Source organism: Cherax quadricarinatus, chromosome 13 (genome assembly GCF_038502225.1).
Source record: "Cherax quadricarinatus isolate ZL_2023a chromosome 13, ASM3850222v1, whole genome shotgun sequence".
In the NCBI taxonomy this organism is placed as follows: domain Eukaryota; kingdom Metazoa; phylum Arthropoda; class Malacostraca; order Decapoda; family Parastacidae; genus Cherax; species Cherax quadricarinatus.
In genome coordinates, this window is record NC_091304.1 from 17,031,111 (window position 1) to 17,052,262 (window position 21,152).

General features: G+C 46.8%; 1 protein-coding gene across 3 annotated transcripts in view; it reads right to left on the bottom strand.

Annotated features, from left to right (window-relative positions):
* lft (Limb expression 1 family member lowfat) overlaps nt 1–21,152 on the bottom strand; it is a 601,989-nt gene that overhangs the window by 98,407 nt on the left and 482,430 nt on the right. The window contains exon 1 of one of the 3 annotated variants that reach the window (XM_053776675.2): nt 18,851–19,496. The exons of the other annotated variants lie outside the window; for them this stretch is intronic. Within the exon in view, the coding sequence (XP_053632650.1) occupies nt 18,851–18,938 (88 nt within the window). The 5' untranslated portion in view covers nt 18,939–19,496. Of the gene's footprint in view, nt 1–18,850; nt 19,497–21,152 lie in introns of those variants that run through there. 3 annotated transcript variants of the gene reach the window in all.

Consider the following 21,152-nt stretch of genomic DNA (forward strand, 5'->3'; position numbering starts at 1 on the left):
GTGTCAGTAAGTGACGAGTGTAAGTGACAAGTGTCAGTAAGTGACGAGTGTTAGTGACAAGTGTCAGTAAGTGACGAGTGTTAGTGACAAGTGTCAGTAAGTGACGAGTGTTAGTGACAAGTGTCAGTAAGTGACGAGTGTAAGTGACAAGTGTCAGTAAGTGACTAGTGTAAGTGATAAGTGTCAGTAAGTGACTAGTGTAAGTGACAACTGTCAGTAAGTGACGAGTGTAAGTGGCAAGTGTCAGTAAGTGACTAGTGTAAGTGACAAGTGTCAGTAAGTGACTAGTGTTAGTGACAAGTGTCAGTAAGTGACGAGTGTAAGTGACAAGTGTCAGTAAGTGACGAGTGTTAGTGACAAGTGTCAGTAAGTGACGAGTGTAAGTGACAAGTGTCAGTAAGTGACTAGTGTAAGTGACAAGTGTCAGTAAGTGACTAGTGTGAGTGACAAGTGTCAGTAAGTGACTAGTGTAAGTGACAAGTGTCAGTAAGTGACTAGTGTAAGTGACAAGTGTCAGTAAGTGACTAGTGTTAGTGTCAAGTGTCAGTAAGTGACGAGTGTAAGTGACAAGTGTCAGTAAGTGACGAGTGTAAGTGACAAGTGTCAGTAAGTGACGAGTGTAAGTGACAAGTGTCAGTAAGTGACTAGTGTAAGTGACAAGTGTCAGTAAGTGACTAGTGTTAGTGACAAGTGTCAGTAAGTGACGAGTGTAAGTGACAAGTGTCAGTAAGTGACGAGTGTAAGTGACAAGTGTCAGTAAGTGACGAGTGTAAGTGACAAGTGTCAGTAAGTGACGAGTGTAAGTGACAAGTGTCAGTAAGTGACAAGTGTAAGTGACAAGTGTCAATAAGTGACTAGTGTTAGTGACAAGTGTCAGTAAGTGACTAGTGTAAGTGACAAGTGTCAGTAAGTGACTAGTGTAAGTGACAAGTGTCAGTAAGTGACGAGTGTTAGTGACAAGTGTCAGTAAGTGACGAGTGTAAGTGACAAGTGTCAGTAAGTGACTAGTGTTAGTGACAAGTGTCAGTAAGTGACGAGTGTAAGTGACAAGTGTCAGTAAGTGACGAGTGTTAGTGACAAGTGTCAGTAAGTGACGAGTGTTAGTGACAAGTGTCAGTAAGTGACGAGTGTAAGTGACAAGTGTCAGTAAGTGACGAGTGTTAGTGACAAGTGTCAGTAAGTGACTAGTGTTAGTGACAAGTGTCAGTAAGTGACGAGTGTAAGTGACAAGTGTCAGTAAGTGACGAGTGTTAGTGACAAGTGTCAGTAAGTGACGAGTGTTAGTGACAAGTGTCAGTAAGTGACGAGTGTAAGTGACAAGTGTCAGTAAGTGACGAGTGTTAGTGACAAGTGTCAGTAAGTGACGAGTGTAAGTGACAAGTGTCAGTAAGTGACGAGTGTTAGTGACAAGTGTCAGTAAGTGTCGAGTGTTAGTGACAAGTGTCAGTAAGTGACGAGTGTTAGTGACAAGTGTCAGTAAGTGACGAGTGTTAGTGACAAGTGTCAGTAAGTGACGAGTGTAAGTGACAAGTGTCAGTAAGTGACGAGTGTTAGTGATAAGTGTCAGTAAGTGACGAGTGTAAGTGACAAGTGTCAGTAAGTGACGAGTGTAAGTGACGAGTGTAAGTGACAAGTGTCAGTAAGTGACGAGTGTAAGTGACAAGTGTCAGTAAGTGACGAGTGTAAGTGACAAGTGTCAGTAAGTGACGAGTGTAAGTGACAAGTGTCAGTAAGTGACGAGTGTAAGTGACAAGTGTCAGTAAGTGACGAGTGTAAGTGACAAGTGTCAGTAAGTGACGAGTGCTAGTGACAAGTGTCAGTAAGTGACGAGTGTTAGTGACAAGTGTCAGTAAGTGACGAGTGTTAGTGACAAGTGTCAGTAAGTGACGAGTGTAAGTGACAAGTGTCAGTAAGTGACGAGTGCTAGTGACAAGTGTCAGTAAGTGACGAGTGTAAGTGACAAGTGTCAGTAAGTGACGAGTGTAAGTGACAAGTGTCAGTAAGTGACGAGTGTAAGTGACAAGTGTCAGTAAGTGACGAGTGTTAGTGACAAGTGTCAGTAAGTGACGAGTGTTAGTGACAAGTGTCAGTAAGTGACGAGTGTAAGTGACAAGTGTCAGTAAGTGACGAGTGTTAGTGACAAGTGTCAGTAAGTGACGAGTGTAAGTGACAAGTGTCAGTAAGTGACGAGTGTTAGTGACAAGTGTCAGTAAGTGACGAGTGTTAGTGACAAGTGTCAGTAAGTGACGAGTGTAAGTGACAAGTGTCAGTAAGTGACGAGTGTAAGTGACAAGTGTCAGTAAGTGACGAGTGTAAGTGACAAGTGTCAGTAAGTGACTAGTGTAAGTGACAAGTGTCAGTAAGTGACGAGTGTTAGTGACAAGTGTCAGTAAGTGACTAGTGTTAGTGACAAGTGTCAGTAAGTGACGAGTGTAAGTGACAAGTGTCAGTAAGTGACGAGTGTAAGTGACAAGTGTCAGTAAGTGACGAGTGTAAGTGACAAGTGTCAGTAAGTGACGAGTGTACGTGACAAGTGTCAGTAAGTGACGAGTGTACGTGACAAGTGTCAGTAAGTGACGAGTGTACGTGACAAGTGTCAGTAGGTGACGAGTGTACGTGACAAGTGTCAGTAGGTGACGAGTGTAAGTGACAAGTGTCAGTAAGTGACTAGTGTTAGTGACAAGTGTCAGTAAGTGACGAGTGTACGTGACAAGTGTCAGTAAGTGACGAGTGTAAGTGACAAGTGTCAGTAAGTGACGAGTGTTAGTGACAAGTGTCAGTAAGTGACGAGTGTACGTGACAAGTGTCAGTAAGTGACGAGTGTACGTGACAAGTGTCAGTAAGTGACGAGTGTTAGTGACAAGTGTCAGTAAGTGACGAGTGTAAGTGACAAGTGTCAGTAAGTGACGAGTGTAAGTGACAAGTGTCAGTAAGTGACTAGTGTAAGTGACAAGTGTCAGTAAGTGACGAGTGTTAGTGACAAGTGTCAGTAAGTGACGAGTGTACGTGACAAGTGTCAGTAAGTGACGAGTGTTAGTGACAAGTGTCAGTAAGTGACGAGTGTTAGTGACAAGTGTCAGTAAGTGACGAGTGTAAGTGACAAGTGTCAGTAAGTGACTAGTGTTAGTGACAAGTGTCAGTAAGTGACTAGTGTAAGTGACAAGTGTCAGTAAGTGACGAGTGTTAGTGACAAGTGTCAGTAAGTGACGAGTGTAAGTGACAAGTGTCAGTAAGTGACTAGTGTAAGTGACAAGTGTCAGTAAGTGACGAGTGTACGTGACAAGTGTCAGTAAGTGACGAGTGTAAGTGACAAGTGTCAGTAAGTGACTAGTTTTAGTGACAAGTGTCAGTAAGTGACGAGTGTAAGTGACAAGTGTCAGTAAGTGACGAGTGCAAGTGACAAGTGTCAGTAAGTGACTAGTGTAAGTGACAAGTGTCAGTAAGTGACGAGTGTTAGTGACAAGTGTCAGTAAGTGACGAGTGTTAGTGACAAGTGTCAGTAAGTGACGAGTGTTAGTGACAAGTGTCAGTAAGTGACGAGTGTAAGTGACAAGTGTCAGTAAGTGACGAGTGTTAGTGACAAGTGTCAGTAAGTGACGAGTGTAAGTGACAAGTGTCAGTAAGTGACGAGTGTTAGTGACAAGTGTCAGTAAGTGACGAGTGTTAGTGACAAGTGTCAGTAAGTGACGAGTGTAAGTGACAAGTGTCAGTAAGTGACGAGTGTAAGTGACAAGTGTCAGTAAGTGACGAGTGTAAGTGACAAGTGTCAGTAAGTGACTAGTGTAAGTGACAAGTGTCAGTAAGTGACGAGTGTTAGTGACAAGTGTCAGTAAGTGACTAGTGTTAGTGACAAGTGTCAGTAAGTGACGAGTGTAAGTGACAAGTGTCAGTAAGTGACGAGTGTAAGTGACAAGTGTCAGTAAGTGACGAGTGTAAGTGACAAGTGTCAGTAAGTGACGAGTGTACGTGACAAGTGTCAGTAAGTGACGAGTGTACGTGACAAGTGTCAGTAAGTGACGAGTGTACGTGACAAGTGTCAGTAGGTGACGAGTGTACGTGACAAGTGTCAGTAGGTGACGAGTGTAAGTGACAAGTGTCAGTAAGTGACTAGTGTTAGTGACAAGTGTCAGTAAGTGACGAGTGTACGTGACAAGTGTCAGTAAGTGACGAGTGTAAGTGACAAGTGTCAGTAAGTGACGAGTGTTAGTGACAAGTGTCAGTAAGTGACGAGTGTACGTGACAAGTGTCAGTAAGTGACGAGTGTACGTGACAAGTGTCAGTAAGTGACGAGTGTTAGTGACAAGTGTCAGTAAGTGACGAGTGTAAGTGACAAGTGTCAGTAAGTGACGAGTGTAAGTGACAAGTGTCAGTAAGTGACAAGTGTCAGTAAGTGACGAGTGTTAGTGACAAGTGTCAGTAAGTGACGAGTGTACGTGACAAGTGTCAGTAAGTGACGAGTGTTAGTGACAAGTGTCAGTAAGTGACGAGTGTTAGTGACAAGTGTCAGTAAGTGACGAGTGTAAGTGACAAGTGTCAGTAAGTGACTAGTGTTAGTGACAAGTGTCAGTAAGTGACTAGTGTAAGTGACAAGTGTCAGTAAGTGACGAGTGTTAGTGACAAGTGTCAGTAAGTGACGAGTGTAAGTGACAAGTGTCAGTAAGTGACTAGTGTAAGTGACAAGTGTCAGTAAGTGACGAGTGTACGTGACAAGTGTCAGTAAGTGACGAGTGTAAGTGACAAGTGTCAGTAAGTGACTAGTTTTAGTGACAAGTGTCAGTAAGTGACGAGTGTAAGTGACAAGTGTCAGTAAGTGACGAGTGCAAGTGACAAGTGTCAGTAAGTGACTAGTGTAAGTGACAAGTGTCAGTAAGTGACGAGTGTTAGTGACAAGTGTCAGTAAGTGACGAGTGTAAGTGACAAGTGTCAGTAAGTGACGAGTGTAAGTGGCAAGTGTCAGTAAGTGACGAGTGTAAGTGACAAGTGTCAGTAAATGACTAGTGTAAGTGATAAGTGTCAGTAAGTGACGAGTGTAAGTGACAAGTGTCAGTAAGTGACGAGTGTAAGTGACAAGTGTCAGTAAGTGACTAGTGTGAGTGACAAGTGTCAGTAAGTGACTAGTGTAAGTGACAAGTGTCAGTAAGTGACGAGTGTAAGTGACAAGTGTCAGTAAGTGACTAGTGTGAGTGACAAGTGTCAGTAAGTGACTAGTGTAAGTGACAAGTGTCAGTAAGTGACTAGTGTAAGTGACAAGTGTCAGTAAGTGACTAGTGTTAGTGACAAGTGTCAGTAAGTGACGAGTGTAAGTGACAAGTGTCAGTAAGTGACGAGTGTAAGTGACAAGTGTCAGTAAGTGACGAGTGTAAGTGACAAGTGTCAGTAAGTGACGAGTGTAAGTGACAAGTGTCAGTAAGTGACAAGTGTAAGTGACAAGTGTCAGTAAGTGACTAGTGTTAGTGACAAGTGTCAGTAAGTGACTAGTGTAAGTGACAAGTGTCAGTAAGTGACTAGTGTAAGTGACAAGTGTCAGTAAGTGACGAGTGTTAGTGACAAGTGTCAGTAAGTGACGAGTGTAAGTGACAAGTGTCAGTAAGTGACTAGTGTTAGTGACAAGTGTCAGTAAGTGACGAGTGTAAGTGACAAGTGTCAGTAAGTGACGAGTGTTAGTGACAAGTGTCAGTAAGTGACGAGTGTTAGTGACAAGTGTCAGTAAGTGACGAGTGTAAGTGACAAGTGTCAGTAAGTGACGAGTGTTAGTGACAAGTGTCAGTAAGTGACTAGTGTTAGTGACAAGTGTCAGTAAGTGACGAGTGTAAGTGACAAGTGTCAGTAAGTGACGAGTGTTAGTGACAAGTGTCAGTAAGTGACGAGTGTTAGTGACAAGTGTCAGTAAGTGACGAGTGTAAGTGACAAGTGTCAGTAAGTGACGAGTGTTAGTGACAAGTGTCAGTAAGTGACGAGTGTAAGTGACAAGTGTCAGTAAGTGACGAGTGTTAGTGACAAGTGTCAGTAAGTGTCGAGTGTTAGTGACAAGTGTCAGTAAGTGACGAGTGTTAGTGACAAGTGTCAGTAAGTGACGAGTGTTAGTGACAAGTGTCAGTAAGTGACGAGTGTTAGTGACAAGTGTCAGTAAGTGACGAGTGTTAGTGACAAGTGTCAGTAAGTGACGAGTGTTAGTGACAAGTGTCAGTAAGTGACGAGTGTAAGTGACAAGTGTCAGTAAGTGACTAGTGTAAGTGACAAGTGTCAGTAAGTGACGAGTGTTAGTGACAAGTGTCAGTAAGTGACTAGTGTTAGTGACAAGTGTCAGTAAGTGACGAGTGTAAGTGACAAGTGTCAGTAAGTGACGAGTGTAAGTGACAAGTGTCAGTAAGTGACGAGTGTAAGTGACAAGTGTCAGTAAGTGACGAGTGTACGTGACAAGTGTCAGTAAGTGACGAGTGTACGTGACAAGTGTCAGTAAGTGACGAGTGTACGTGACAAGTGTCAGTAGGTGACGAGTGTACGTGACAAGTGTCAGTAGGTGACGAGTGTAAGTGACAAGTGTCAGTAAGTGACTAGTGTTAGTGACAAGTGTCAGTAAGTGACGAGTGTACGTGACAAGTGTCAGTAAGTGACGAGTGTAAGTGACAAGTGTCAGTAAGTGACGAGTGTTAGTGACAAGTGTCAGTAAGTGACGAGTGTACGTGACAAGTGTCAGTAAGTGACGAGTGTACGTGACAAGTGTCAGTAAGTGACGAGTGTTAGTGACAAGTGTCAGTAAGTGACGAGTGTAAGTGACAAGTGTCAGTAAGTGACGAGTGTAAGTGACAAGTGTCAGTAAGTGACTAGTGTAAGTGACAAGTGTCAGTAAGTGACGAGTGTTAGTGACAAGTGTCAGTAAGTGACGAGTGTACGTGACAAGTGTCAGTAAGTGACGAGTGTTAGTGACAAGTGTCAGTAAGTGACGAGTGTTAGTGACAAGTGTCAGTAAGTGACGAGTGTAAGTGACAAGTGTCAGTAAGTGACTAGTGTTAGTGACAAGTGTCAGTAAGTGACTAGTGTAAGTGACAAGTGTCAGTAAGTGACGAGTGTTAGTGACAAGTGTCAGTAAGTGACGAGTGTAAGTGACAAGTGTCAGTAAGTGACTAGTGTAAGTGACAAGTGTCAGTAAGTGACGAGTGTACGTGACAAGTGTCAGTAAGTGACGAGTGTAAGTGACAAGTGTCAGTAAGTGACTAGTGTTAGTGACAAGTGTCAGTAAGTGACGAGTGTAAGTGACAAGTGTCAGTAAGTGACGAGTGCAAGTGACAAGTGTCAGTAAGTGACTAGTGTAAGTGACAAGTGTCAGTAAGTGACGAGTGTTAGTGACAAGTGTCAGTAAGTGACGAGTGTAAGTGACAAGTGTCAGTAAGTGACGAGTGTAAGTGGCAAGTGTCAGTAAGTGACGAGTGTAAGTGACAAGTGTCAGTAAATGACTAGTGTAAGTGATAAGTGTCAGTAAGTGACGAGTGTAAGTGACAAGTGTCAGTAAGTGACGAGTGTAAGTGACAAGTGTCAGTAAGTGACTAGTGTGAGTGACAAGTGTCAGTAAGTGACTAGTGTAAGTGACAAGTGTCAGTAAGTGACGAGTGTAAGTGACGAGTGTAAGTGACAAGTGTCAGTGACGAGTGTAAGTGACAAGTGTCAGTAAGTGACAAGTGTCAGTAAGTGACAAGTGTCAGTAAGTGACAAGTGTCAGTAAGTGACAAGTGTCAGTAAGTGACAAGTGTCAGTAAGTGACAAGTGTCAGTAAGTGACAAGTGTCAGTAAGTGACAAGTGTCAGTGACGAGTGTAAGTGACAAGTGTCAGTAAGTGACAAGTGTCAATGACGAGTGTAAGTGACAAGTGTCAGTAAGTGACAAGTGTCAGTAAGTGACAAGTGTCAGTGACGAGTGTAAGTGACAAGTGTCAGTAAGTGACAAGTGTCAGTAAGTGACAAGTGTCAGTAAGTGACAAGTGTCAGTAAGTGACAAGTGTCAGTAAGTGACAAGTGACCGTTGTAAGAAGACTACTATATATCTCGCCCCTCCACTAGGACACTTGGGTAGTACAAACCTGATATGTAAGTATCTTGAAAAATTACGTTACAGGTTTACTGAAAAACGTTATATGTTACGTAACGCCTTGTTGTGCATACCGTGACTTGTCACCATACAAGTGGGCGGCTGTTGGCTGCATGACCTTTGCAGGTTTAGCGCTTACCCTAATTATAACAATTAAATAATCCAACACTGCGCTAACTAGACGTCTACAGGTAACACTTACGTAAGGCGGGAGTGTGAAGTTAACTTAAAAATACCTGTAAGATCCCTCCAGTGGTCTGGTCTGACCTTGAGTTGTAAGTGGTACCACTACCAGCACTCCCACTCACTCCCTCCCACCATTGTTCCTCACTACTCTCAATCTGATTTAGGCCGAAGACTATGAAGTAGATTCGAAACATATTTTTATTGCATTTTCGAATATATTTGGTAATTAAAGCTGCATTACAAGAAAAAGGTGACGGTGATGTAAACGGCAGGAACATAAAGTTCGCAACATATCTGGCAAGTGTAGCCAGTTGCCCGAGATGAGGTCCATGAGCAGGCTTCCCTGTGCTGGCACATCCACAGGCAATGTTTCTTTCCTTGCAACGATAATGTTGCCTGTAGCCAACAAATACAGCATGCTGGCTGGCTGGCTGGCTGGCTGGCTGGCTGGCTGGCTGGCTGGCTGGCCTCTGTTCCACACCTTTTACATACTTCAGCCAAAGGAGGAATCTTAAAAAGGCGGCGGGAGTGTGAGCGAAGAGCAGTTTGACAATGGAGGTGACGGAGGAGTGTGGTAGTGAAGGCGCGTAGCAGGTGGTGGAGTGTAAGTGGTGGTAGTGAAGGCGCGTGGCATGTGGTGGTGGCGTGTAAGTGGTAGTACTGAAGGCGCGTGGCAGGTGGTGGTGGTGGTGCACAATGTAGACCACGGTCACCACTACCCTCCACTACCTAGTAATTACTTGTACCTCCTCACTCGTTGAGACAGGTAAAAACTCCCACGAGCTGCTGCTGCTGCTGCCGCCGCCGCCGCCCCCCATCTCCTTCAGATACAGCTTGTTTGGCAGCAGGTGAAGGTGCCCCACCTTTCTGGTGGGTACCTCCCTTCACACTCCTGAAAGGTATTGCACCTACCTTCCTTCCTTGCCTACCTACCTTCTTAAACATTGTTTGACTACCTGCTTACAGCATTTCCCCATGAGACAAAGCAAACATTACAGTGGTAAATATTACTTCGCCACTGTCTTGGTAGACATTAACTTGGCAGTTTGTAATGTCTGACTGATAGAGATAACAAGGTACAGACTGGTTCACAAGGAGGCTAACACTACAAACCAGTCAATAAGACGGGTAACACTGTACAGACCAGTCTGTAAGATGGGTAACACTGTACAGACCAGTCAATAAGACGGGTAACACTGTACAGACCAGTCTGTAAGTGGGTAACACTACACAGACCAATCAATAAGAGGGGTAACACTGTACAGACCAGTCAGTAAGATGGGTAACACTGTACAGACCAGTCAATAAGACGGGTAACACTGTACAGACCAGTCTGTAAGAGGATTAACACACTTATTCTCTACAGAGGATTGAATTCCACCGTTGCCACCATTTGTGATCATTACATTGACAAGGAAGCGCTACACTCGTAAGGGGTCAAACAGCACATGGAGGAATGCGAGGCAATCCGTTAAGAGCTGAGCAGAGGGTACCTCCAATTCCCTGGATCAAGAGCCCCTCCATAGGTGGAGGGGCTCTTAATCCAGGCACGAGGAGCGACTTTACTCACTCGTGCTGTACCGAACTTTCACCATACAATTATAGTAACCCAGGGTCACTTTACTCCCTTATTCTGGGATATTTCCAGTGAAGGAGCTTAATGTCTAACACTTCACCTCTTCATATATAAGTGGAGATACACACATCGTCGCATTTTTCGTCAATGTTTTGAACTCCGGACCAAATAGCAAGGTTGGAGAGTGAGGTTTATAGCTTTGATATACAACTATGACGGGTCCCCTATGTTTCAGGCTGCCACAACCCGATCCTGGGCCAGGCTTGTCTGCTGAAAAAAAACCATCCCACGGAAGGGAATAGAACCCGCGATCAGAGAGCCTCAAAACTCCAGACCGTCGCGTTAGCCACTGGACCAGCTAGCCACAGTAAGATTCGTCCAACTAGGTATATTTCTACACCATAAGAAGGTTAGCATAGGCACCACTGTGACCACGGCTTTTAGGGGACTTGAGTTAGAGTTCGTCACGGCCATGCTAGCTGGAGATTCGTCTGTAAAAACTTGCATTTGTGGTCACAGTGGTGCATATGCTAACCTTCCTATGGTGTAGAAATATACCTAGTTGGGATCCTCTCCAAGATACGATACTACGTGCCGCAAAATGCCCTTCTCACACTATACCACTCGCTTATTTATCCATACCTCACCTATGCTATTTGTGCTTGGGGATCAACTGCAGCAACACACCTAAAGCCAATAATAACCCAACAAAAAGCTGCAGTAAGAATAATCACTAAATCCCATCCCTGGCAGCACACCCCCCCCCCACTCTTCAAAGATCTAAACTTACTCCCAGTTCAGTACATCCACACTTACTACTGTGCAATCTATATCTACAGGGCCTTAAACTCTAATATCAACCTTGACCTTAAACGCTTTCTTGATAGTTGTGACAGAACCCACAGGCATAACACCAGAAACAAACATCTCTACGACATTCCCCGTGTCCGACTAAACCTTTACAAAAATTCAATGTATGTCAAAGGCCCTAAGATCTGGAATACCCTACCTGAGAACTCTAGAACTGCAGACACATTCATCACCTTCAAAACTACCATTAGAAAACATCTTATCTCCCTGATACACCCCGTCAACTAACTACATGAATACCACCTGGTGGTTCACACTTACACTCACTGACTCATTTGACCATAAACAGAAATATTAATCTCAGTCTTAAAATAATGAATCCTGTGATACTCCAATACTGAAACTATATACTGTGCCAAAACAAAAGCATTCACATTGCTAAACTCACAAACTAGTATTTAGTCACTTAGCCATAATACCAACTTACCTCATAATTTGTAATATTTTACAATTAAGAATAAAACTAAGTATGCCCGAAATGCCTAGCCATGCTAAGCGTTCTAGTGGTACACTCTGTAATCACAATTTTACTACATGTAAACCAAACAATAACCAAATTTCTGTAAACTCAGCATTGTAATCCTTATAGAGAATAAACTTTGAATTGAATTGAATTGAATTGAATTAAATCTTATTGTGGCTAGCTGGTCCAGTGGCTAACACGACGGTCTGGAGTTTTGAGACTCTGATCGCGGGTTCTATCCCTGCCCGTGGTATGGTTTGTTTGCAATCGTGTCATTGCGATTTCGTGAGTCTTGTCTGCTGAAGGTGGGGGCGGATGAAGGAGTGAGGAGGTTGGTCAAGTGAGGTGAGGCTGGGCAAGGGTGTGTGTGTGTGTGTGTGTGTGTGTGTGTGTGTGTGTGTGTGTGTGTGTGTGTGTGTGTGTGTGTGTGTGTGTGTGTGTGTGTGTGTGTGTGTTTGTGTGTGTGTGTGTGTGTGTGTGTGTGTGTATGTGTGTGTGTGTGAGGTTAGGTAAAGGGGGTATTGAAGAGGTTGGGCAAGGGAGGGGAGGAGTGGAGGGGGGTGAGCGAGGCCCGTTTATACATTAGTAAACTACGTGCCTGGGGCTGTTGGAGGCCATCACCTTCAAAGAACAGCCACTTGGTAATAATAATTACAGCCATGTGGTAGTCTTAAACAATGGTAAAATACAAGCCCAGTGTGCTGGATAAGCCGGTGTTAGTACAATCTCTGAGACACAGCTGATCAATCGTTACCTACGATCACCACCATCAAGGGCCACTAAACAACATCAAATTGCCCTCGTAATACATGCATACACAATATACCTCTACATCAAGAAGGCATCAGGCCGTATAATCATCAAACCCTTCCTAATTAATTGGCCTCACTAATCACTATTATCTTGATGTCTTAAACAATTCAGGGAAGACTCAGAATAGGTGTCCACCAGCAGACATCACCACCAAGCTCTTGCAAATTCACTGCCATTACAAATTACCATAATCTACCTCTCCTAAACAACTCCCAATGGTTCCAGAATACCTCTGTAGCCATATTAGCTTGAGCTAGTGTATATTATTATATTCATGGGGGAAGAGCTAAACCCGTAGGGGTCATACAGCACCTGGGGGAAAGAGAGGTAATCAGTTTTGATCCTTGGAAGGGGATGGTACCTCCAATTTCTTTACGAGGCAGTCAGAAGCATCAAGGCATCAATACTGATCCAGTGTTTAGTGAACAGGCACGACGGGATCCTAGATGCTAGCAACCAATAATGACAGCGAGTGCTGGTAAAAAATTCAGGGCCAAGAACCGAAACTCAACCAACAAAAACACAACCCAGAGCAAAACAGAGAGTACAACGAGTCCTCCTCTTCAGACTGTCAGGAAACTAGCATCCTCACGTTGACCCAGTTACGACACTGACCTAAAGTCGCCTTCACTAATCATACCTTGACCACACACAAAGTTAGCCGAGTGTTGCCTAACTAACGCACTGATGACCCAACCTGACACTTTACTGACTACCCTCTATTACCCTCAATGGAATTAAACGACTCCATCTGCACTGATTTCAGCAGCCTTGGAAACATCGAAACACGAGTTTCTTTTCCAAAACAACGATACCTAACCGGGCTAAATCGTATTTAAAATATGAAATACACACGAAACACAATTTTATATATATATATATATATATATATATATATATATATATATATATATATATATATATATATATATAATGTCGTGCCGAATATGTAAAACTGGTCAATTAGCAAGAACTCATTTAAAATTAAGTCCTTTCTAAAATTTTCTCCAATACGTTTAAAGATATATTTTTTTCATTAATGTTAATGTAAAAAATTTTAATTTTGCTCCAAAAGAATCTTAGAAAACTTACCTAACCTTATTATAACAAGAACAATTTATTTTAGCTTAACCCAACTAAATATATTTTAGATTTGTTTACAATAATTTAATACTAAACAAACACAGTGAAATATATTTTTTTCGTTAGGTTCAGAATGATTTTGGCGAAATTATTGCATACACAAATTTTCACTTGTCCTGTATGGCAAGATGAGCGTTGCTATTTAAGCCAAGATCGCAAGTTCTGCCTATTCGGCACGACATATATACATGTATATATATATATATATATATATATATATATATATATATATATATATATATATATATATATATATATATATATATATATATATATATATATATATATATATAAACAAATTTAGTAATTAAGATTTATATGCATTATTCAGTTAATAAATGTGTGATTGTGTGTGTGTGTGTGTGTAAGTGATGTGAGGTTTGTGTGTACAAATGCATCAACTTGAGAGAGCTGCGTTAACCTCAGCCTAACTCACCTAGACAACCAATTTGCTTGCTGCAACGTCTCTATTAATGTACATACATTTATCGTGTATACATATTCATGTTCATACATTTACATGTTGGGCATATATAAAAGATTCTAGAAGTGTACGTGGGAGGGCCAGGGTTAGTTTACCCAGCAGGGGTAGTAGCAGTGGTGAAGGCAGCTACCCAGCAGGGGTAGTAGCAGTGGTGGACGCAGCTACCCAGCAGGGGTAGTAGCAGTGGTGAAGGCAGCTACCCAGCAGGGGTAGTAGCAGTGGTGAAGGCAGCTACCCAGCAGGGGTAGTAGCAGTGGTGGACGCAGCTACCCAGCAGGGGTAGTAGCAATGGTGAAGGCAGCTACCCAGCAGGGGTAGTAGCAGTGGTGGACGCAGCTACCCAGCAGGGGTAGTAGCAGTGGTGAAGGCAGCTACCCAGCAGGGGTAGTAGCAATGGTGAAGGCAGCTACCCAGCAGGGGTAGTAGCAGTGGTGAAGGCAGATACCCAGCAGGGGTAGTAGCAGTGGTGAAGGCAGCTACCCAGCAGGGGTAGTAGCAGTGGTGAAGGCAGCTACCCAGCAGGGGTAGTAGCAGTGGTGAAGGCAGCTACCCAGCAGGGGTAGTAGCAGTGGTGAAGGCAGCTACCCAGCAGGGGTAGTAGCAGTGGTGAAGGCAGCTACCCAGCAGGGGTAGTAGCAGTGGTGAAGGCAGCTACCCAGCAGGGGTAGTAGCAGTGGTGAAGGCAGCTACCCAGCAGGGGTAGTAGCAGTGGTGAAGGCAGCTACCCAGCAGGGGTAGTAGCAGTGGTGAAGGCAGCTACCCAGCAGGGGTAGTAGCAGTGGTGAAGGCAGCTACCCAGCAGGGGTAGTAGCAGTGGTGAAGGCAGCTACCCAGCAGGGGTAGTAGCAGTGGTGAAGGCAGCTACCCAGCAGGGGTAGTAGCAGTGGTGAAGGCAGCTACCCAGCAGGGGTAGTAGCAGTGGTGAAGGCAGCTACCCAGCAGGGGTAGTAGCAGTGGTGAAGGCAGCTACCCAGCAGGGGTAGTAGCAGTGGTGAAGGCAGCTACCCAGCAGGGGTAGTAGCAAGTGGTGAAGGCAGCTACCCAGCAGGGGTAGTAGCAGTGGTGAGGGCAGCTACCCAGCAGGGGTAGTAGCAGTGGTGAAGGCAGCTACCCAGCAGGGGTAGTAGCAGTGGTGAAGGCAGCTACCCAGCAGGGGTAGTAGCAGTGGTGAAGGCAGCTACCCAGCAGGGGTAGTAGCAGTGGTGAAGGCAGCTACCCAGCAGGGGTAGTAGCAGTGGTGAAGGCAGCTACCCAGCAGGGGTAGTAGCAGTGGTGAAGGCAGCTACCCAGCAGGGGTAGTAGCAGTGGTGAAGGCAGCTACCCAGCAGGGGTAGTAGCAGTGGTGAAGGCAGCTACCCAGCAGGGGTAGTAGCAGTGGTGAAGGCAGCTACCCAGCAGGGGTAGTAGCAGTGGTGAAGGCAGCTACCCAGCAGGGGTAGTAGCAGTGGTGAAGGCAGCTACCCAGCAGGGGTAGTAGCAGTGGTGAAGGCAGCTACCCAGCAGGGGTAGTAGCAGTGGTGAAGGCAGCTACCCAGCAGGGGTAGTAGCAGTGGTGAAGGCAGCTACCCAGCAGGGGTAGTAGCAGTGGTGAAGGCAGCTACCCAGCAGGGGTAGTAGCAGTGGTGAAGGCAGCTACCCAGCAGGGGTAGTAGCAGTGGTGAAGGCAGCTACCCAGCAGGGGTAGTAGCAGTGGTGAAGGCAGCTACCCAGCAGGGGGTAGTAGCAATGGTGAAGGCAGCTACCCAGCAGGGGTAGTAGCAGTGGTGAAGGCAGCTACCCAGCAGGGGTAGTAGCAGTGGTGAAGGCAGCTACCCAGCAGGGGTAGTAGCAGTGGTGAAGGCAGCTACCCAGCAGGGGTAGTAGCAGTGGTGAAGGCAGCTACCCAGCAGGGGTAGTAGCAGTGGTGAAGGCAGCTACCCAGCAGGGGTAGTAGCAGTGGTGAAGGCAGCTACCCAGCAGGGGTAGTAGCAGTGGTGAAGGCAGCTACCCAGCAGGGGTAGTAGCAGTGGTGAAGGCAGCTACCCAGCAGGGGTAGTAGCAGTGGTGAAGGCAGCTACCCAGCAGGGGTAGTAGCAGTGGTGAAGGCAGCTACCCAGCAGGGGTAGTAGCAGTGGTGAAGGCAGCTACCCAGCAGGGGTAGTAGCAGTGGTGAAGGCAGCTACCCAGCAGGGGTAGTAGCAGTGGTGAAGGCAGCTACCCAGCAGGGGTAGTAGCAGTGGTGAAGGCAGCTACCCAGCAGGGGTAGTAGCAGTGGTGAAGGCAGCTACCCAGCAGGGGTAGTAGCAGTGGTGAAGGCAGCTACCCAGCAGGGGTAGTAGCAGTGGTGAAGGCAGCTACCCAGCAGGGGTAGTAGCAGTGGTGAAGGCAGCTACCCAGCAGGGGTAGTAGCAGTGGTGAAGGCAGCTACCCAGCAGGGGTAGTAGCAGTGGTGAAGGCAGCTACCCAGCAGGGGTAGTAGCAGTGGTGAAGGCAGCTACACAGCAGGGGTAGTAGCAGTGGTGAAGGCAGCTACCCAGCAGGGGTAGTAGCAGTGGTGAAGGCAGCTACCCAGCAGGGGTAGTAGCAGTGGTGAAGGCAGCTACCCAGCAGGGGTAGTAGCAGTGGTGAAGGCAGCTACCCAGCAGGGGTAGTAGCAGTGGTGAAGGCAGCTACCCAGCAGGGGTAGTAGCAGTGGTGAAGGCAGCTACCCAGCAGGGGTAGTAGCAGTGGTGAAGGCAGCTACCCAGCAGGGGTAGTAGCAGTGGTGGTGAAGGCAGCTACCCAGCAGGGGTAGTAGCAGTGGTGAAGGCAGCTACCCAGCAGGGGTAGTAGCAGTGGTGAAGGCAGCTACCCAGCAGGGGTAGAAGCAGTGGTGAAGGCAGCTACCCAGTAGGGGTAGTAGCAGTGGTGAAGGCAGCTACCCAGCAGGGGTAGTAGCAGTGGTGAAGGCAGCTACCCAGCAGGGGTAGTAGCAGTGGTGAAGGCAGCTACCCAGCAGGGGTAGTAGCACTGGTGAAGGCAGCTACCCAGCAGGGGTAGTAGCAGTGGTGAAGGCAGCTACCCAGCAGGGGTAGTAGCAGTGGTGAAGGCAGCTACCCAGCAGGGGTAGTAGCAGTGGTGAAGGCAGCTACCCAGCAGGGGTAGTAGCAGTGGTGAAGGCAGCTACCCAGCAGGGGTAGTAGCAGCTACCCAGCAGGGGTGTAGCAGTGGTGAAGGCAGCTACCCAGCAGGGGTAGTAGCAGTGGTGAAGGCAGCTACCCAGCAGGGGTAGTAGCAGTGGTGAAGGCAGCTACCCAGCAGGGGTAGTAGCAGTGGTGAAGGCAGCTACCCAGCAGGGGTAGTAGCAGTGGTGAAGGTAGCTACCCAGCAGGGGTAGTAGCAGTGGTGAAGGCAGCTACCCAGCAGGGGTAGTAGCAGTGGTGAAGGTAGCTACCCAGCAGGGGTAGTAGCAGTGGTGAAGGCAGCTACCCAGCAGGGGTAGTAGCAGTGGTGAAGGCAGCTACCCAGCAGGGGTAGTAGCAGTGGTGAAGGCAGCTACCCAGCAGGGGTAGTAGCAGTGGTGAAGGCAGCTACCCAGCAGGGGTAGTAGCAATGGTGAAGGCAGCTACCCAGCAGGGGTAGTAGCAGTGGTGAAGGCAGCTACCCAGCAGGGGTAGTAGCAGTGGTGAAGGCAGCTACCCAGCAGGGGTAGTAGCAGTGGTGAAGGCAGCTACCCAGCAGGGGTAGTAGCAGTGGTGAAGGCAGCTACCCAGCAGGGGTAGTAGCAGTGGTGAAGGCAGCTACCCAGCAGGGGTAGTAGCAGTGGTGAAGGCAGCTACCCACCCCTTACCTCTCACATTATATATATATATATATATATATATATATATATATATATATATATATATATATATATATATATATATATATATATATATATATTAGTTATAATTATCTGAGGTTTTATTCACTGAAAGTCGTAAATATATTTAAAACTAAGATAAATGAGAGTGGGTTATTCAAGAGTCAAAGTTTAATGAGCGTGTAAGCAGCGTTAACAATGCAATATATGGTATCATCATTAATAACTTGTTATGATGATCATTCTTAAGGACTAACATATTTATATTGTTATCATCATCACTAACAGGTACCTGGATGGTTCCTTCAAGACGTCAACAAGAATTGTTTAAAGATTTTCGTTTACGACCTGGAAATACCTTATCCTTTACCGGAGCCCGGCCCTGAGCCAGGCTCGTCTGGTGCTTGCCTGATCAACCAGGCTGTTGCTACTGGTGGCCCGCTAACCTACGTATCCGCCACAGCCTGACTGATCCAGCACTAGGTGGAGTGCTGTGTCTAGTTTCTTCGGAAAGATATCTACACTTGTTCCAGCAGTGTTTCTGACACCTGGCGTAGGTCTACACAAACAGTATTATACTCAGAGTCTTCACATGATCTTCTCTTTCTGTCTGGTGATCCTCTGGTGTTTTATACCTTGGTCTTACTTGCCAGGTCTTCTTTTTCTTGCCGAAGGTTTGAGAGATACTTTTCTCGGATCACTGCAGGCTTCAGATACCTTTCTCGGACCATTCAAGGCTTGAGGGATACCTTTCTCGGATTATTCAAGGCTTGAGGGATATTTTTCTAGGATCATTCAAGGCTTGAGGTATACTTTTATACGTTCATTGAAGACTTGAGGGATACTTTTATAGGCTCACTAAAGGCTTGAAGGATACCTTTCTCGTATCATTCAAGGCTTGGGGGATACTCTTCTCCGATCACTGAAGGCTTGAGGGATACGGGGATACCTTTCTCGGGTCAAGCAGCGATCGAAACTTATGATTTTTACAGGAACAAGCGCTAAACCCACATGAAGTTAAATCCTATGCATGTTAATCATACATGTTGTATATGTGCCATACACCACCTGGAGGATGGAAGGTGATCAGATTTGATCCGAGGAAGGGGAGGGATAGCTCCAATTCCCTGAATCAACAGAAGCTATGACGTCACTATCTAATGCAGCATTGAAATCACTACCCAAGGTAGCAATGACGTTACTAAGACAGGACTGAAGTTGCTTAGCTAGCACTTAAGTTGCTAAGGTAGCACTCAGGTGGCACTGAAGGCACTATCCAAGGCAAAACTGAAGTGACCACGTCAGCGCTGAAGTGACCACGTCAGCGCTGAAGTGACCACGTCAGCACTGAAGTCACAGACATGTCACATGTTATGAAACAAGAGAGGGTAGAGAGATGGCAGGTGGTCTCACCTTTTGATCTGGTGTTGTGTGTGCGGTCAGTGACCTCCTCGTAGACGTGTGCCACGTTCTGCACACTGATCAGCTCTGACAACAGCATGGTGGACAGCGGTGCCAGACAAGCACAAGTGTGGTGCCAAGTACACACAAGGTTTGGCTGTTGACGGGGGAGCCAGTTAAGTCTGGCTGTCGATGAGGGTGCCAGTCAAGCACGAGAGTGGGGAGCCAACAATGTACAAGGCTTGGCTGTTGACGGGGGTGCCAGCCAAACAAGTGTGTGATGCCAACTGCACACAAACAAGGCTTGGTTCAGCAGCCAGTTGTTGAGAGGAACGGCTGGGGTGAGGGTCTGGCAACACTAGGAGCAAGGTTCCTGATTCCAGAGGGTGCTGGATGAGTTAAGGGGTGTAGAGGATGGGTTAAGGAGTGTAGGGGATGGGTTAAAGGGTGTAGGGGACGCTGGGGAGAGTGTAAGGGACGTTATGGAGGTGTTAAGGAGTGGGATAGAGGGCGTTGGTAGAACCACCTTCCTCTGCCACCTAGGTACGCACTGCCACCTAGGTACGCACTGCCACCTAGGTACGCACTGCCACTTAGGTACGCACTGCCACCTGAGTACGCACTGCCACCTGGGTACGCTCTCAGCCTCGCTTCAAGACAAAAGCGATTCGGGATACTGGCGTTTGTGTGGGAAGTGTTGTGGAGATCAGTGGGTGGGTGGGAGGTGGAGTGTTTGGGGGCACTGGGGGGGGGGGTTATGGAGGTACACACTGGAAGGTTCAGTAGCCCGGGGAGTGTAAAGGAGCAGCAGGTCCTGGAGGTGTGTTGGCGGTAAGGGAGGGAGGGAGGGTGTGCCGCCACCACTCACTAGTTTCACTCAGCCAGGCGCTACAGTGGGGCACCGCCACACTGATGTATCATGTAGCTCTTACTCCCGTGTATCAAGAGCACTCTGCTTCTCCAGCCCTGCCTAGATTAAGCAGCAGTAGCAGTAGCAGCAGCAGCGGGGAGGGGCAGGTCGGATCTGACTCTGCTGGTGGCCGCCCGTCAACTGTCTGCCAGGGCACTACGATGTCCGAAGTCCCTCACACACACACACACATACACACACACACACACACACACACACAGGCACCAACATACACACAAACACATACACACACACCTCTGCGTCTGTAGCTGCGTTCCTCTTGGGCGTAGCTTGTTACGCCGCTGATGAGTACGCCCACAACTACCTTCAAAAGCGTGACACACGCTCGCTCGCGCGCGCAGAGGGAGAGGAGAGAGTAATCCACACTTACGCAGCTCACGCACTCTCCGTCCTCATGCTACGCTTGCGCCACACTGACTAAACACACCGACGCGGCGTTCTCGCAAAAAAAAAAATCGGGGTAGGTAGCGGCAGCGAGCGTCGGGATGGGTGGGGATCGCTCAGGCGGGCGGCAGGATCGGTCAGGAGCGGCAGAGAGGCCTACTCTACTGTGGCCGAGACATTATGATACAGTTCGAGTGGCTACACATACTTGCCCCACACACCAACGCTGACACCAACAACCTCCTACCCAGTTCGCCAACCACCCAGACAACTACCCACTCAACTATCCTGTCAGCCTCACCGCTCAACTAGAATGCTAGCCAATCTGTTATTGATCTTAGGAGGCTGTGGGCGTCGAGGGGTTTTCAACAGGAGGAGGCTAGTCCCTCTTACTACCACTGGTGGAGAGAGATAGCTAGTCCTCATCACAACCAACTGGTGAGGAGAGGGAGCTAGTCCCTCTCACCATCACCAACTGGTAGAGAGAGAGAGGGAGCTAGTCCCTCTCACCACCACAAACTGGTGGAGAGAGGGAGCTAGTCCCTCTCACCACCACCAACTGGTAGGGAGAGAGGGAACTAGTCCCTCTCACCACCACCAACTGGTAGAGAGAGTGGGAGCTAGTCCCTCTCATCACTACCAGCTGGTGGAGAGACGGAGTTTAGCCACTGTCATCACTACCACCACGATTATTTGGTGGGGAGGAGGCTTACCCCCTCTCACTACCATGCACTCATCGCGTCAACTTTGGTGGAAGAGAGGGGAGGGGGGAGGTGGTCAGTTTCGCCACCACTCCCTCACTACCATGTCAACTTTGTTGCAGAGGTGTGAGCAACGCTCACACCTCTGCAACACAATTGTCCTCAAATATTTGTTAAGTTATACCATGAATTAAGGAAAGATCCCGGACTTCACTTTACGAAACAAAGCGATAGTAATTATGATCAAGGTAGATTATAGTGGAAAAATGAACGTTATTAGAAGACAAGGGTACTTAGT